General features: G+C 45.1%; 2 protein-coding genes across 4 annotated transcripts in view; one reads left to right on the top strand and one right to left on the bottom strand.

Moving 5' to 3' along the window:
- The window catches only part of LOC126867307 (heat shock 70 kDa protein cognate 4-like), a 60,464-nt gene extending 45,155 nt beyond the window's left edge, over positions 1-15,309 (bottom strand). Inside the window, exon 1 of the mRNA XM_050621653.1 lies at positions 15,168-15,309. The gene's annotated coding sequence lies outside the window, so the exon portion shown is untranslated. The remainder of the gene's footprint in view (positions 1-15,167) is intronic.
- Positions 15,310-15,449: 140 nt separating this feature from the next.
- Positions 15,450-16,050, top strand: part of LOC126867308 (Krueppel-like factor 6) — a 275,511-nt gene continuing 274,910 nt past the window's right edge. For all 3 annotated transcript variants that reach the window (XM_050621699.1, XM_050621669.1, XM_050621689.1), the window contains exon 1: positions 15,450-15,987. In XM_050621699.1, the coding sequence (XP_050477656.1) occupies positions 15,886-15,987 (102 nt within the window). In that variant the 5' untranslated portion in view covers positions 15,450-15,885. The remainder of the gene's footprint in view (positions 15,988-16,050) is intronic.

The raw sequence follows: 16,050 nt of genomic DNA, 5'->3' as shown, positions 1-16,050 counted from the left end.
AACCAGCTTACCGTCCTAAGAGGCCACGAGTTGTGGCCGAGAAGCAGGGACGAACAAGGCCAGACCGCTGCGTAAATATTGCTTTATAATAAACGAGGGATTGCGTACTAAGAGAATACAGAGTATGTATATACGTTCGGTGTTCTTAGAAAATTATCGCGGTCGCTCTAATAATCCTTCCCGAGTTACTATATTCGTGTCCTCTTCTTTCTCTCAGCTTCGGTAGTTCTCTAGTTCGATGGGCTTACGTGGAAATACGCGGGCGAAATCCGTTAAGTGGCCTCGCGATATTAAAAAACTGTGGCTCGTTAAAAAATACTTAACTCGGTGGAAATTGCAGTTCGCGGCAAGTTCCGCGGGAACGATCGACGGGATCGATGGAAAGGGAATCTGCCTAACGACATCAGGGCATTAATTTCATGGGTTCTACCATGGTGGTCTGTATTTTAAAAGTCGTTATTACGTAACAGCGCACCAGCGCACTCGCGGTTGTGAAATCCTTATTGATGGTCTCCTTTCCGCTTTCCCATTTTTCTTTAATATCTTTTGATTTTTGATTTTTAATTTCCTCGCTTTCACATTCTTCCTATACTTTTTCTTCACTTTCCTGTTTTAACGAAAATATTCAGCGGCGTGCAACTCGAGAAACAACGCGCCGCCGCGCCGCTCCGTCCTCCTATTATCCTTATTATCGGTTTCAAGTGAAACAAAGTTCGTGAACTTGGAAATCCAGGCTGTCGACTTCGTTCCGCTTTATCTGCACCAACCAAACGACCGCCTAACCCAACTTACCAATTCTCGACATCCTAATCTTACCGGGATACCAGTGGCTAACGTACTTTCCGACCCGATAAAGACCGCATCCTCCACGAGATAAAGAGCCTCCGCCATCCGTCAGCCTGTGTTCGTACGCGATGTTGCCTTAAAAAACGTTTCACGTTTCGATGAATATCCCTTCGAGCAGATCTCGTCACGAACCTCTCTTTTCCACCACGTCTAATACTTTCTCCTTCCATCTATCGCGCTCTGCCTTCTTCTCGTTTCGTCTCGACGCCGGAACGAATGCGGGATCCGCAACGAATGTTCATCGATCTTCAACGGTCTTTATGAGATTCCGCGCTCGGGGAATAAATGAGAGAGCGCTTTTAAGCGTCGCGAGCGACTGTCTGGGGCAATCGGTGGTCGCGAGCTGCGTTTTCTAGCTTCCAGACGAAGAACTTTCGCCGCTTATCTGCTACTCACAGCCACTTCGTTCGAATTATCTCGCGTCGAGGACTGAGGCGAATCTCGAGGATGTCCGTTTTGCCTACTGCCCTCGCGTAAATCGTCGTTATTACTTTAAATATCCTAGACGCGGTGTCCACCAGAGATTTACGCCCTCAATAAAATTTTCAATAATACTATTTACAGTATCCACTTTCGATTGTTGTTCCTTCCGAGCGATAAACGCACAAAGATTGACATTGAGATGAAATATATGGTTTGGAACGTTCAAGGGATTAATTTTACGCAGAAGAGGCTTATTATTTTTCACGACCATGATTCGGAGTTTTGCAAGACGAAGGGTTTGGACCCTCAGAAGCAGGGAGCCTGCATGTCTGTGACACGCTTGTCGCGTGTTGTATTGATTGAATTAATTAAGTGGTCTGAGTGGGAAGAGGAACCCTACATAGATTTCCCATCGAGCACTATGTAAGCTTGTACATAGGTAAGAGAGCTGGATGAACGGACGGATGGAAACGGATTGATACGAAGTAGCCGAACATTTTTTAAGAGATCATAAGAACGAACGAATCTCAAAGATGGAGGCGAAGAAGGGCAGAGAAAAGGAGATCGACCGCAGGATATGACAGGCTCGCGAAAGTAGGCTTCCTCGTTCTGTGTAGCGACAAATGTGTGCTAGCAGGATCAATTGAACGTCTTGCGGGATGTGGCTTAGGACATAATGGGAAATCGATATCATCTTGAAAATGTGTCCATTCGAACGGATACAAGTTCGCTACATTTTGAAAGGAAAAATGGAACGAAACGCTATTCAAAGGAATTCCGAATTATATTTACTAATTTTATATTTGTTGAAGATTTGAATAGCTCGAAAAGATATTTCGTTTCCTCTTTTCTCTTGTGTTAAATGCTAGAGTGAACAATTTATTGGCATCATACACCGTTTCAAACTATTAAACGTTCAGGAACACAGAAAGCGACGAGCGTTGAGTACAGCACTACTGCGAGTTACACTTATATTCCTGAAACTTTACGAGGAATGAAAGAGACATTTCTTGGCAAACCACCAAGAAAAATATCCACCGAAGAAGCGCGCGTGGAGCTTTTATGACGGCGTGGAATATAGATGAATACTCTCTTGCTGAAAGGGGCCGCTCTTCAAACAGAAAAATTATCGGCATTACGATTCTCCTGGGTTACTAATAGACTCGCGATTCAGCTTGACATCGCAACCTCGCTACCAAATAGTATCTTGCAGAGAAATTTAACGAAACTTGATATACTATTCGTTCATCTCTTCTCTTTGCTATAATTTAATACCATAATTACTACAATATATATTCAAAATTGTTTAAAAACTAAAAAAAAATATTTTCTGCGTACATATTATAAAATGATTTATTCCGTACGGAAGAAACCGATGCGGAAAATACACGAGTGGATAAAGATACGAACGTAGCAATAAGAATATTTTCAACATTGCTCGGCTCGCCACCAACTCGCAATACGAGCCAGTGAGGCTAAAGCTTGGCGAAACATTCGATGTAGAAAATATCGTGATTGCGATCTTCGTGCCTTGTTACGTATAGCACCAGGTCCGAACGGGGATGAATTTAATGCTCGCCCCATCACCGCCTTGCCCGGAGTCAAATCCCGAGCACCAGAGGTCCAACAGGATTATCGTAATGGTTCGCTAAGGTTCGGCGCTGGCTTTCGACCTTTGCTGCCGTTCAAAATCCTGAAACGGCTTGGCCCACGAGTTTCACGTAGTGAACTCTCCACGTGAACTACCAGGTACAAAAGCGGAGACAGTCCTTCGGTTATCAAAGTTATGCACATATATATAAGTTATATGTATATACATATATAGAATGCGAAGAAGCAGCTATGCGCCAGTTACGAAATTATTCTACGGCATGACGGAGCTATTTCCTACGTTTTCAGTGTGTTACGATTTCGTTTCAGAGAGCTCTACTCGTAACGGAAGGAAATTAGTTCGAGGCGACTTTCGCCTGACAAGGATAATTATAAATACCATTAGTGTACTATGTAACAGCAATTTTACGACGTCACTTTGCATTTGAGTTAGAGCGGTAATAGCGGATAATGAGGAAATAATGGCACCGTGATTAGGATTTTATTTCGCTTAGTAGAGTTCCATTATCGATGCGATTGAAGTGAAACGATCGGACGCTGTTTATGGAAATTTTTCGAAGTCTTGTATGATGGCTTGTTGAAAAATTCACCACGACGCTATTCAAATTATACACAATTAACAGAGAACAAGCTTCCATATAACGTATCGCGGAGTTTCCGCAACGAGGATAACAATTCCCACGTTTAACGTCCTCTGGTAGCTGGTGGAAACATTTATCCGTTCGCTTTCACGCTGGGCCAGGTATAGTTTTTCTCTCGTCAGCTTCATTATCTCCGCGAGACACGTTTTCCGCCCGATGCAATGAGATTGCCGGATATAGAAGACAAGAGGGAGCTAAGGAAGATGCAGGGAAGAAAAGGACTCAGCTCGTCGGCTTCTGTTTCTACCATGGAACGGGACAAACTGGAGGAACGGCAGGTCAGGTCGTAGCAAACTCGTTCTTCTGACTCCCTTTCTCCGGTTGCTTCCCTTTCAGTTGCACCACCACTGTCATTTCTTCCTCCTTTCTTTCTCGCTTTGAATTTTCTTTCTCTACTTTCGTTTCTTTATTTCTTCTCCCGCTGCAGTCTCCTGTCTCCAGTTAACGTCGCGAGTCACGTCGCGTCGTGTCGAGAAGGGTTTTGCGAGCCACCGGATGACTGCCGGCGGGTGATACGTCGCTTTCTCGCGTGACGTCACCCCCCATCGCGAAAGAAAAGAAGCTGATAGTGTTGGTGGCGTTGTAGAGGAGCAGAGACAGGAAGAACAAGCGGCGGTCGGATGAAGGGTGGTAGGGTCACCGCCGCGAAAAGCTCCCTTAGATACGCCAGAGGGGTTGAGCGTTACAAATGACCGCGGTGCTATGCATATCCAACAAGACTCGAAGTACGACGACCGGCAGAGTAAACCCACCCCCACAGTTGAGAAACATCTCTCGTTCTCTAATATGTCACTGACGAACTTCCTGTTCCTTCTTACGGCTCTGTTCCTTTTCCCGCGTCTCCACCTCTCCTTCTACTCTCCAGTGTACTTAATGGTCGCGACAAGCACCATTATTGGAAAATTTGTTTTCGTCGTCTCATGAAATTACAAGAAACTTCAACCAGGTCGCGTTTCGCTCGTCGGAAATTCTCGTTTAAGCACGTGCTACCTTAATTTCGGACGGTAGTTCTTTCTGTGCAGAAACTTTGATCGTCGTATCGACGAGAAGCGATTAAAATCACGGGCGCGTTCGTCGAGTTATTAAAATCCTAGCCGCTTTGTGAAACGTTCGTAGCTGGTGCGTTGCTCTCCGTCAACCTTTTATGCGCTTGTACATTCTTTTTGGATACTTGCGCGAAAATCGGACTTGAAAGGAATTTTTACATAAATTTGTAAACGACAGGGAAAAGCAGAAAGAAACGAAACTGTATGAAATTCGAGGCCTTATACGATGCATCTCGCAAATCCTCGTTTCAGTCTGGCAACGTCCCTTATTGTTCTTTATAGGACGCTTCTTTTGCGCCATAGACGCGACGAAATGGATTACGGCGACGGATAAAAGCTACACGCCGATAATTCCTGATCAACGCGTTCCGCTTTAAGATTTATCAGTCGACCGCCTATTTCACGTAACGTGAAAATAAATGGAGACGATTTCCCTGGTATACCGTGGACGGATCTCGTCGCACCCCAAAACCTGTTGATACGTCGCTGAATGGCATGTATAGGAGAACAAATATACGGAAAGTGGCATTGCAATTGTGACCGTGCTTTATATACGGACGGCTGTGATCGTTCGCGGCTGTTTTTTTTCATCTTCACGCGTTCCGTGCCTCTCGTATCCAGTGGCGGCTACAAAAAGCACAAAAGAGCAAAATATAGAAGGGGTGACGTGCCAACGAGGAGAAAAGAATCGCAGAATCCGGCACGGAGGCAGAGAGAACGCTTATATACGATGGAGAGAGATGAATAAGTGGCAGGCAAAGGAAGAGGGCTAATTCCTACAGAGAGATGGAAACGGGGTTGAAGAGGATGCGGAGGGATGAAGGAAACATGGAACGGAAAACGTAATGCGTTGACCTTCGTAAGAAGGAAAGTCAGGGAGGAAAACATGGAAGGCGATCACGTTTGCATGCAAATGCCCCGCGCCGCGCGGTAAATGTTTCTGCACGATAAAAGTCCTGTAGCAACGCGGCAGCCATAGCGCGAATTTACGTATTCCTCCGCTACCCCCGCCAACCCTTCTGCCTCCAGGATGTTCTGCTTATACGGTCGCTAAGTGTCTGCAGATATATGTATATGAAGGGGGCCAAGCGAGTAGGTACGAGGCACTTCGGTGCATCCGAATTATTAAGAGCCCCTAAGCCACTCTTACCACCCTCCTATACTCTCTGCCCTCGGCCCACATTCTGCATCCCGTCGGTTACATTATCAAAGACGAAACTTGTGTATACTTACCCATATCTGTACAAGTATCTATAACGAGTCTTTAAAACTACCTTTCTCGCTATGTACCTATATTACGTTGCATTTATTTTATTTTTCGTATCTATCGATACGTATCTATTGTTCAACTTCGTGAAGATTAACGAAAACCGTATACGGTACAACTTTTGGTATATACGCCACTTCGTAAATTATACCAGAGCATTATATGGGATCACTTTGTTCGAAAGGACAATTTACAAGGATGATGTATGGGAAATAGATGTTTCGTAAAGGAGGTTACCGAGACAAATCGCTATCCTAGTTCCGTGTGGTTTTAGCCGGTTCGCGTTAATTTCTCTGGCTAGGAAAATCCTAATTAATGGGGGTGCATTACAAGGTGGGGAGGTTGTTCTCATACGCTGGAACGGAGTTCAGGAGGGTTGAGAATTGGGCCAGATTGGTCGAGATTCCCTGAAGGAGAAAGGAACGAGCTGCTGGATGCGGTATAGTGGTACAAGAGGAGAATGCGGAGGTTAGGGGAGAGTACCAACTAATCGGGTAATTTTTCCGGCATCAGTCGGTGAATATCAACGCCGCCGTTGAGCCCCTGTGGCGTTAAGAACGACAAACGATCGCCGATCCATCTGGCTCAACGCGACTCCGTAGCATCAGCCACTCACTCCCCGTCCTGTCTCTCCTTCTGAACCTGTCCTTTCCCCCCGGGGGCTTCCAGCCTTCGAATCCCTTCTTCAACTTAGCGGAACGATCGCGTCCAACCCACCCCTCGAGGCGCGTTCTTCGAGTACGGAACTTGCACACGCACACACGCACACACGTGTCACAGGAAGCTGATCGGGACAGAAACGACACGTGGGATAACCGTTTCGCACCCCTCGAAGAGATCCTTCCTGAAGCGTGTCGAGATAATTGCTAGTCAGAGGGTGCACGAGCACGCGTGCTTGAACCTGCTGAAGGGAGCATTGTTGTAATCGAAAAGCAGGTAGATAGCATTGGTGGAGTTCAATTGGCCGGAAAATGTAGGTCTAGAAAATTGTCGCGGTATTTTCGTTCTGCGATTCTTTTTTTGTTTGCGCTCCCCTCCCGATGAACCGGCGACGCCTGTGCCGTTTCCCTTCTTTCGTTTGCGCGCTGTTAGCGTCAGCGTCCGCGAGTTTAATCTCCGGCGAAACGGATTCCACTATCGGAAGAACCACTGTCGCCCGAGTAGATCCCGAGGCGATGGGACGTGGACGTTATCAAGTGAATTGCAACATGGGAAAAGTTCGAGCACCTGCGAACAAGAGAAAATCGTGTCACCAAAGAAAAGAGTAACCGCATCTACCGTGCGGTTAACCGGAAACGGAAAAGGTCAAATCGCTTCTGCGGGCAAGCTCGGTTGGTCGACGAAGAACCGCGATAATTGGAACAAAGAGACTTAGTTCCAAGGACCAGAACGGAACCCCATCCCCGGTCTGTGCTCTCTATCCTACCTCTTTGCTATCCTCCGTTCATTTCTCTTTTTCTTTCCATCGTTTCCTCTCTCACTGCCAGCGATAAAGTTTAACTCTTTCGAACTCTGTTAGAGCGGTACACTACTTCCGGTGCGCCAGGAAAAATTCCCTTTATCTTGTGCCTCATTTTTTCTCTTTGCTTCGCACTCATTTCGACTTCCTCGTTTCTATGTCTTTTTGCCACGATCGTAAACCTACCTTGACAGTGTACGTCACGATTTTCTTCATGACACACACATGTCCATTCGAACAACAATATTCCGTTAATAAAACTAAAACTAAAATTATATATGTGAATCAATTACGTATTTACGACACGAATCTTATTACGAAATATTCAATCGTTCGAATCGTTCTTAACCCTAGTTGCTCCCAGAAGATGTCCAATCATCGTCCACGTGTACCGAACGACCGATGAATCATCTTCGAGTCGTCCGTGTCGATCGTTAAACATCGATCCTTCTGCATCAGAACGACCATAAATGAGAGTCACGCCGCAAAGATGTACCGTCATTCTATTGTTGCCAATGATGCTGCTCCTATACCGCGTACCTCGACTTAACCCCACGACCATGGTTCGCCATTTACATAATGAACATCGAAAACAGCGTAATTTCTACGATTCGAGCGTGTTGTATTAAACGGTATAAGAAAGACAAGTGCAGCCGAATGAGAACACAACTGCGGGCAATGTTTTCGAGCGTCCCCAAGGAGGAAACCTCCGGTTTCCTTGCTAAACCTGTTGTTCAGAGTTTCCTTCGGCGCCCTCTAAATGTCGTTCAATCACTGTCCGTAGAATACCTATTTCGCAACTAAATGAAGTTAGGCTCTTCCTTCTTGTGTTTTTTCCCCGTCGGATGTAGCTTGTCCCAATCGCAAGGGAGAAACCGCGAAGTAGTACAAGGAGAAGCAGCATCGGGGAAGGATAGATATAGGTGGTTCGAAACACGTCAGCCAGGGGCTGTACGGCGTGATCGGTGTTATTTCAACGTGGACCAAGGAGAATTCTCGACAAGGGGGGAGTATCGCATAAGGTAGAACAAGGAGGGAATATAAGGCGGAAGCAATATTGCTTCATGTGGTTGGGAACTCGTTTCGTCCATTAAAGCGCGGTTTCTTGCAGGCCTGTTTTTTACCCTTGAAAGGATCAACGAAGCTCTAGCCGACTCTTGGCCCCGACAGATCGTCGAAATATACATGAGAAACACAGCGTAGATATACGTCTAACGGAGCTTGTCTGTATATCGCCCTGGGATACTCACAGTGACTCAGTCGTGCAAGTCACCCTCCTCCGGACAAAAGCCTAAGTGAAATTTCGTGCCTTCGCCTTTCTCTCTCTCTCTCTTTCTCTCTCTCTCTCTCTCTCTACCCGTTTCCGTGCTTGCTGCACACACTCGCTCTTCCTTGTCTGCGCGACAAATCGAAATAAAGGATTTTCCTGGCTTCGCGAAACATCTTAAGTGTAACTGTTTCAAAATTTTCGTGCCTGTGTTCTCCGACGGGGAGAAATCTTGGCACGATGTCCTGCCGGTCGTGTCGAGGTTTCGACAAAAACGTCTAAAATACGAGCCGGAAATCTGTTTGAGAAATTAATTCTCAGGATACTTAGACGTACATATTTCTCGCGGCGTTTACGATGGAATACTTTCAAGATAATCAATGAAGTATTTCTGCGGAGTGGAGTTAAAATAAAAATCCAAGAACGATAGATTATCGGGTAAAAGTAGAACAAACTGGTTCGTAACTATGGTAGAATCTTGTGTTCGCCGAGAGGGTGAAAGAATGTTGAAAGGAAGTTAAAAGGGAATTGTAATAGTTGGGAGTTTAGGATAGTTATTCGAAAGTAACAATAGGAAAAAAGCAAGGGAAAAGTATTTTCTATTAATTAGGTGGCAAGTGACTTTTTGAGCAGCTGTTTGCTAGAGATTTAACCTTTAGCTACGGGTATAAATGGTCCTGAAATACCATGGGTGTATCGCCGGTGAAAAACCGAGCACGTCCTGCGCGACTTTTGCGGTAGGCGGAGTGTGTACCTACGCGTGCCACGACTCGAATAAAGGGGATAAGGTTCGAGGCTAGGAATATCGCTGATATATTGCATGAACTCCATATCTTCGTATTAACGCACACAAAAATGGACAGCCCTCGTTTTTCACGAGTAATAACCAAATACTGTATCTGAACTAGTCATAAAGCTACGTTTATCATACTGACGTCTATGTATCTTGCGTACTCTAACCGAGTAGAAAATTTGAATTACGCACCAAAAATTTCACTGTTTAAAAGTATTACATTTAGATATATTTTTTGAAGCTTCTTTATCGCTTCCGTTTTTATGGATACAGCGAAAGACATTTAAAGATTGTCCAAGAGTTAGATCCTTTATCTTTCGTTCGACTTTCCTGGCACTAATCTCTCCATAATGTCATAGTTCTCGAAGCTGTTCCGGAAAAGGATCACAGATCGTGTATACGTGAACCAAGGCTCTGACAAATGTTATCTGATTTTAATGGAGACAAGTTTTCGGAGGCTGAACAGTGCAGGAAGGTTGTAGCCGGGGAATAAATCCCTGATACGAGAGTGATTTTAATTCGATTCTAACGTGCACAGGTTATCAGGTGCAGGGGTTACGGAAGGGTGGTTTTTTGTTGCGTTGAAATCTCGAACCCTAAACCGAGGGGACCGATGAGATAGGAAATTTGTCGGGAGTTATGCAAAGGACAGGGTTGTTCGTTGTGCATAAAAGGAAGTTTACGACGCAAACTTAACAAGTAAGACGATTAAGTCGGATTAACTTTTTTAATTATTAAAACGACTTTTGTGGTATCTACCATAGTAGCTAATGTTTAATCGGCACTTGCTTGAAAATATTATAAACCCGTCATTTGCACGATGAAGACTAACATTTCTTCGTACGTTTACATAACTGTAAATCGAATAATTCGAGGATTTCGCATTCGTTGATCAAGAAAAACGGCACTATTAAATATTTGGAATAATTAACTTAGTTGTACTTAAAATTCAAATTACACGTGTGCACGTACTTCCAGCGTTAATATTTTCCTGGAATTTACGAAACGTACGGTCACTCCACCATCGCGACTCGTTAGTTTAAATTAATATTACAACGTATAATATTTGCTTTACGTAACCCTAATTACTCATATTCGTTTGGGGAATAAATTTCTCTTGATTATTCCATTCCGTTCACTTTTGTAACTGTGAATTTGATCAAGTTTTCTCGAGATGTGTGGAGCACAGTCGAATCCTGAAAGCATCGTCCCAGATAGCACGATTTTGCGGTTCACGACGACCAGCTTGCTTCCTCAGGCTTTAATGGACCACTGGGACGATGTCACGAGGGCAGGATGCACACCCTCGAGGAATGACATGAAATCGCGGTTAACCAGTCGATTTTGCACATACGCTAGCTGCCGAAGGCGAAAATTCGATTCTTCCTTAGGCGCCATTAGATCTTAGGCGAACGTGCAAGCACGTTAAAGTCCATCAATCGATGAAAATTGAACAAGGCGAAATAAAACGATTATATTCTTTCGGGAACCACTCTGATGGGAACCACTAATGCGTCAAAGCGGTTGTAAATTTTAACTCTTAACGAGGATCCTCTTCACTAGGAGGAAAGAAATTTAACGTATCACGATTTTCGACCATAATGTGACTCATACATCATTCCGGGGGAATGTGAATTGTAAAGTTCCTTAATTTCGTCGAAACCCTCGTCGCATTTTTACGAGTGTGCGTTGAGGAGACTTCGGCCGATCACCCTGTGTCAGAGCACCACAAGGAGAAAGAAGAATCTTAAATCGGCGTTTTTGTCCCATTTACGTCGTCTAATATGAGAACATGGGGGTCATTCTCGTTATGCTGGCTCCCTTATGCCGCCTGTGTTTTATTATATATAATTTTATCCAGTGGCGACAATAAAAATTTCTTACACTCAGTCGTGTCGTAGAACAAACGTAACTGGAAGTTACACCATTTTCGCGTTGCAATTTCAGACTCGTTTCGTTGGAATAGTTTTTACTAGTTCGCTTGCTTCAACGCAACGGGGACTCAGGTACTGACGTCTCAGTACTTCGAATCGCAATAAGTACACAAAGCAAGTATGGTTTAGGGTCAGAGCTGTAATTCCCGTGGAAAGTTCTGTCAAGTCAAATATGCTGCTAGCCGGCAACTAAATACGCGGTGACGATATCAAACAGTGGAAGCTACGTGGCTTTCGTGTGCACGCGTGCCTCCTCATTAGTAGGCGGACTTTCCCGCGTTCCACCGTATTTCGAAAGCGCTCGTGAAAATTTATTTCGATAGGAGAGGGATATTCGCGGCACGTCGTAATTTACGACGACAGACATCTCTTCTCCGCGTGCACCAACCGAAACTGATCTATCGAGCACACAGATGGGTATAGACAAAATGAACGTTCAAGATGTTTAACGACCGGACAGGTGCGTTCTTTATTGTTCAATGAACTTTCACGAACGCTACCGAAAGAGATCATTAGCGCTAGCGATACGCATGGTCATGTGTCCTCGTCCCATAAATTCCAAGCTTCAAGGATGCGAGCGGCCAAGCTGGTCGGCGAGGGTCGTTCAAAGAATAACAGTTGACACGAATAGTTGCGATGCGGTGTGCGAGTGTTGCAGCCTTTGCCGTGGAATTATGCAACACGAACATTACATCATACTTACGGTGTTCCTTGCGCTCTGCACACGATCGTGAAAATCGTGAGCAGGCAAAGAAAACGTACTGTCGAGGGCCGAATGTTGCCGCCACGACGGCCGTGTGGTTCACCTTGGACCGCTGGCGGGCAGAAACGCGAGAGGAAGCGTTACGAGCGAAATGTAACTCGGGATAATTGCATTCTGGACAAATGCAACTAACGTTATAATGTAACGTTAACGTTATTAATGTTTCGTTCGTGAAAGGAGAAAGGAAGGAATTAGAGGAATTTTTCGTTATTTCCTTATACATGTAATTGTACGATTACTTTAAGCGGGCAAATACAATACGGTATAATAAAGCAATAACAACAGTGAGCCAAGCTGAAACGTTTTGCGCGATAACGCAGAGGATACAGAAGTCCGTTGCGTTCCCGGCTATTGCACCCTGGTGACAACAGCCGGAAAGAGGGTTAACGATCAGGTCATTGTATTCGTGGATGGCCTTCTTAGTGGTGTTTGATCCGTTGATCAAAAAAGCTCGTAACAAGCAAACGCTGCTATATACGTGTTTTGACAAAACGACACTGAAGGGATTAACAGTCGTTACGAACAATTCTATGTAAATTATTATCGGAAATAGACGATTTTTCGCGAACGATACAATTCGTGATCCAGGCACTTCTCGTACCAAGCGAGAAAGAAACGACTCCCATCCGAACGTGAGAACGTTAAATTCGTCAGCGTGCACTCGCTATCTCATAATCGAGGAACGAACTCGGTATGATATACATATATTTTCTATATAGACGTAGCGAGAATAGAAGGATTAACTACGAAGAAGAATGGAATTAGCGAGGGCGAAACAGACGAAGTGGTCGTTTTGCACACCGATGTTCACCAAACAACTGTTTTCCAGACTAACAAACGTTCTGTCGGTTTGCTCCATAACTAACAGCGAAAATCGACGATCCAATGCATCTCGGTGCACAAGAAAGCTTTCGAGAGCTGGGCTTGGATCCAACAACAACCACCATATTTATGGTGCCGGGCCGTCTTAACCCACTGAGAGAACCGAATGCATCCAAGAAACCGAGTCGAAGTTGAGAGGTTACGAGAGGTCAGGCTCCAGTGCTACGTAACATTCAGAATCAATCAGGAGGATATTAACGTTATCTGAAAGTCAACGCGATCACTCTTCACAGTAGACTGATATTAATGCATTTTGTACGCACACCTTTCCTCCATTCCTTGTTGGTTTTCTTGCAAATATTTCCGGTTTGTTCTTGCTGAAAACGCATCGATGATGTTCGCGTACGCGCGTTCTTTGTAAGAGGAATAACAACGTCGTTGCATCGTCAAAAATATATACGACTACAAAAGGGTGACACATAGGGAAAAAAAAGAGTCCTTTGGATCCGGTGGTCGTCCTCCCTGCGCTCCGGGGCGATAGCTCGACGAAGATAGCTCAAACGGAAACGAGGTACAGACTTGATAAGTGGAGCCGGTCTTCTAATTCCATTCGCCATAAATGCCGCTTACGTATCTAATCTAGCATTCCCGAGCGTTATAGTAGCGTCTACAAAACAGCTTTTAACGAACGCGCAGAATCCATGAATCACGTACAGCGACATAACGCGTTCATCTCTCTCTCCACTTTCCGCTCTGAGCGCCCGTTGACTCACGACCGATTATTCATTTTCGAATAATTCTTCGCTCATAATCGATGTCTCATGTGTAAGAGTCGATCGAACAAGCCGCGAGAAATCGTGGCAAGCAAGAGATTCTAAGTGACTGTTTTCAAATACGTTTCCTCGTAAAAGAGTAATAAATTTAATATGACGACGTACGTAGATTCGAGTTCGATGTCGAAATTAAGGAAAATATAATAAAGTCAGAAGTATACACGACGTATCTGACATCGTTTCTATGATTACATTTAGTGGAAATAGCGATATTGGTCATACGCGTAAATTCCTAGATGTTAGTTGTAGATAAGATGACAATCACAGTTCGAAAATAGCTAAATGAATACAATGACATTAGGAATGATCGTTAGGCTGAACTTCAGCCAGTCTATTCGAGTTTTGGCTCAAAGAACAGAGAGTGTAATTGACGCTGTAATTTACTACCACTCAAACAGGAACTAATCGTTTCTCGTGCCAATGCTATGCTATCGGGTTCCACTAAAAAGGATCCGTAATTACAGTTCGATACAAAAAGGAACCCGAGACATAACGATCCTTTATCAAAGTTGTCTATAAATTAGCATTCATATATTTATAAACTTAACTCACTATTCTAGGTATAGAATACTTACAAGAATATAGCAATTGAAATGCGTGTATAATAGAAAGGAAAACAAAAAAAAAGGAATAACTTAATTTACGTTACCACGCACAAAGCAATTTCCTCTTAAAGATCTTTCTGCTGGAGCCGTAATACCGATCGTTTCGTTGTAGGATATTTTGTAAGAAAATGGCATGCGAGTCAAAGATAGGTGAATGCGAAAGAAAAGGCGGTGTAAAAGGCAAGGGAAACGGCGTCGCGACGCCACCGAGCGGTGCTGCCACGACGCGAAGCGGTCGCCGGCCGTGATAACGCGTCGCCGGCACCGAGCGCGCGTTCGGTACAACTCGGCCGAGTTCGGCCCTCCTCGCGTACAGTTATGGCAAGGGAACGTCAGTCACTCTTCGGCGCTCGCGCGGAAGAGTCTGTACGCATTAGCCGTTGGGGATATCGTTGCTCCTTGCGGAGTGTTAAATATCTCGTAGGTGTTTCTTCGTTGTTCATCCCCAGCGACGTGTATCTAGCTCGTGATCGTTGTGAGCGGCGCGATTGAGTACGGTGACACAACGCCACGTCCGCAAGTGTCGCGGGAAAAAAGCCGGTAGGTGACGGCCGAGCCGCGTGTGTCCTCGCCAAAGTGTATATGTACACGAGTTACCGGAGCAAAAAGAACGCGAGAGGAGGAAGACCAGTGAATATAGAACGTCGACAGTGGTTAGCTCCAATTTCGCGTCGTAGCGAGAACGAAAGAAAGAGATAGAGAGGTAAAGAACAGGAAAGGCAGAAGTAAGAGAGGAAAAGAAATCGACAGAGAGTATTGAACGATCGGAGCAAACGAGTGAACAAGAGAGAGAAAGAGAGAGAGAGAGAGAGATTTTGGGAGTATAAAGCGAGAAGCCGAATGATTCGAACACATACCGGGTCGTGACTCGTGCCGGCGCTTTGACGTTTCGTCGTTCGTGGTTACAAGGTTCCTCGTCGTCACGTTCCACGTATGATGGATGCTGTCGCGCGTGTCTCGTGTACGCGACGCTATCAAGAACAGACAGAACGTCGATCTGCACAAGCAACGGCGTTGCAGTGAGTTGTTTCCTTCGCTGCAGAGATCGTGCAGTGCGTCGCGTGCCGCTTTCTTTTCGACGACTGTACCAACGCAGCACAGCGCCGTGGTGGCAGCAACAGTAGAACGCCGGTAGTGCAATCAGATATTCCACTCGCCGAGTATACGAGCCAATAGTGTTCGTTGGTGTTTGTGCGGGCGCGATTAGCCGGTCTTTCCCTCGTCTTGATCGACCACTGAAGTCATTTGTCTGTAAATCTCGCTTCTCTCGCTCCGTATCGGTCTCTGTCGGTCATCCTACTACGGTGACGTCGTAACCGTCGGTGCTTCTTCGATGATAAGCACGTGTGCGTGCCACTACCTGCTGCGTGTACGTGCGTGCGTTAGAATCGCGAGCCGCGTATCGGCGTGCAGTTAGTGACCGGGCTCCGTTACCATCTAAGTCCTGCGTATACGAATATAGCAAATCAGAGTTTTGTTGTTTGTTTATATCTTCTTGTTGGTTTCGTTTGGTTCGAAGGAGTCGGTTTCTTTTTTTGTGCCGAAGCCAGTTACGAACGGATCACCGGCGTAACCATGGATATCCTGCCGAGTGGGAACATATTTAGGGAGTTGCAAGATATACACGACACCGGATACTTTTCGGCCCAGCCATCGCTCGAGGATCATTGGCAACAGGTAAGAATGCTTCTACATTTGAATCCATACCACCTCGTAAATTCATTGTCGTGCCTTATAGAT

This window comes from Bombus huntii, chromosome 1, assembly GCF_024542735.1.
Source record: "Bombus huntii isolate Logan2020A chromosome 1, iyBomHunt1.1, whole genome shotgun sequence".
NCBI lineage: Eukaryota > Metazoa > Arthropoda > Insecta > Hymenoptera > Apidae > Bombus > Bombus huntii.
Note: the sequence above shows the minus strand (reverse complement) of the source record. Positions and strands in the feature narration are given on the sequence as shown.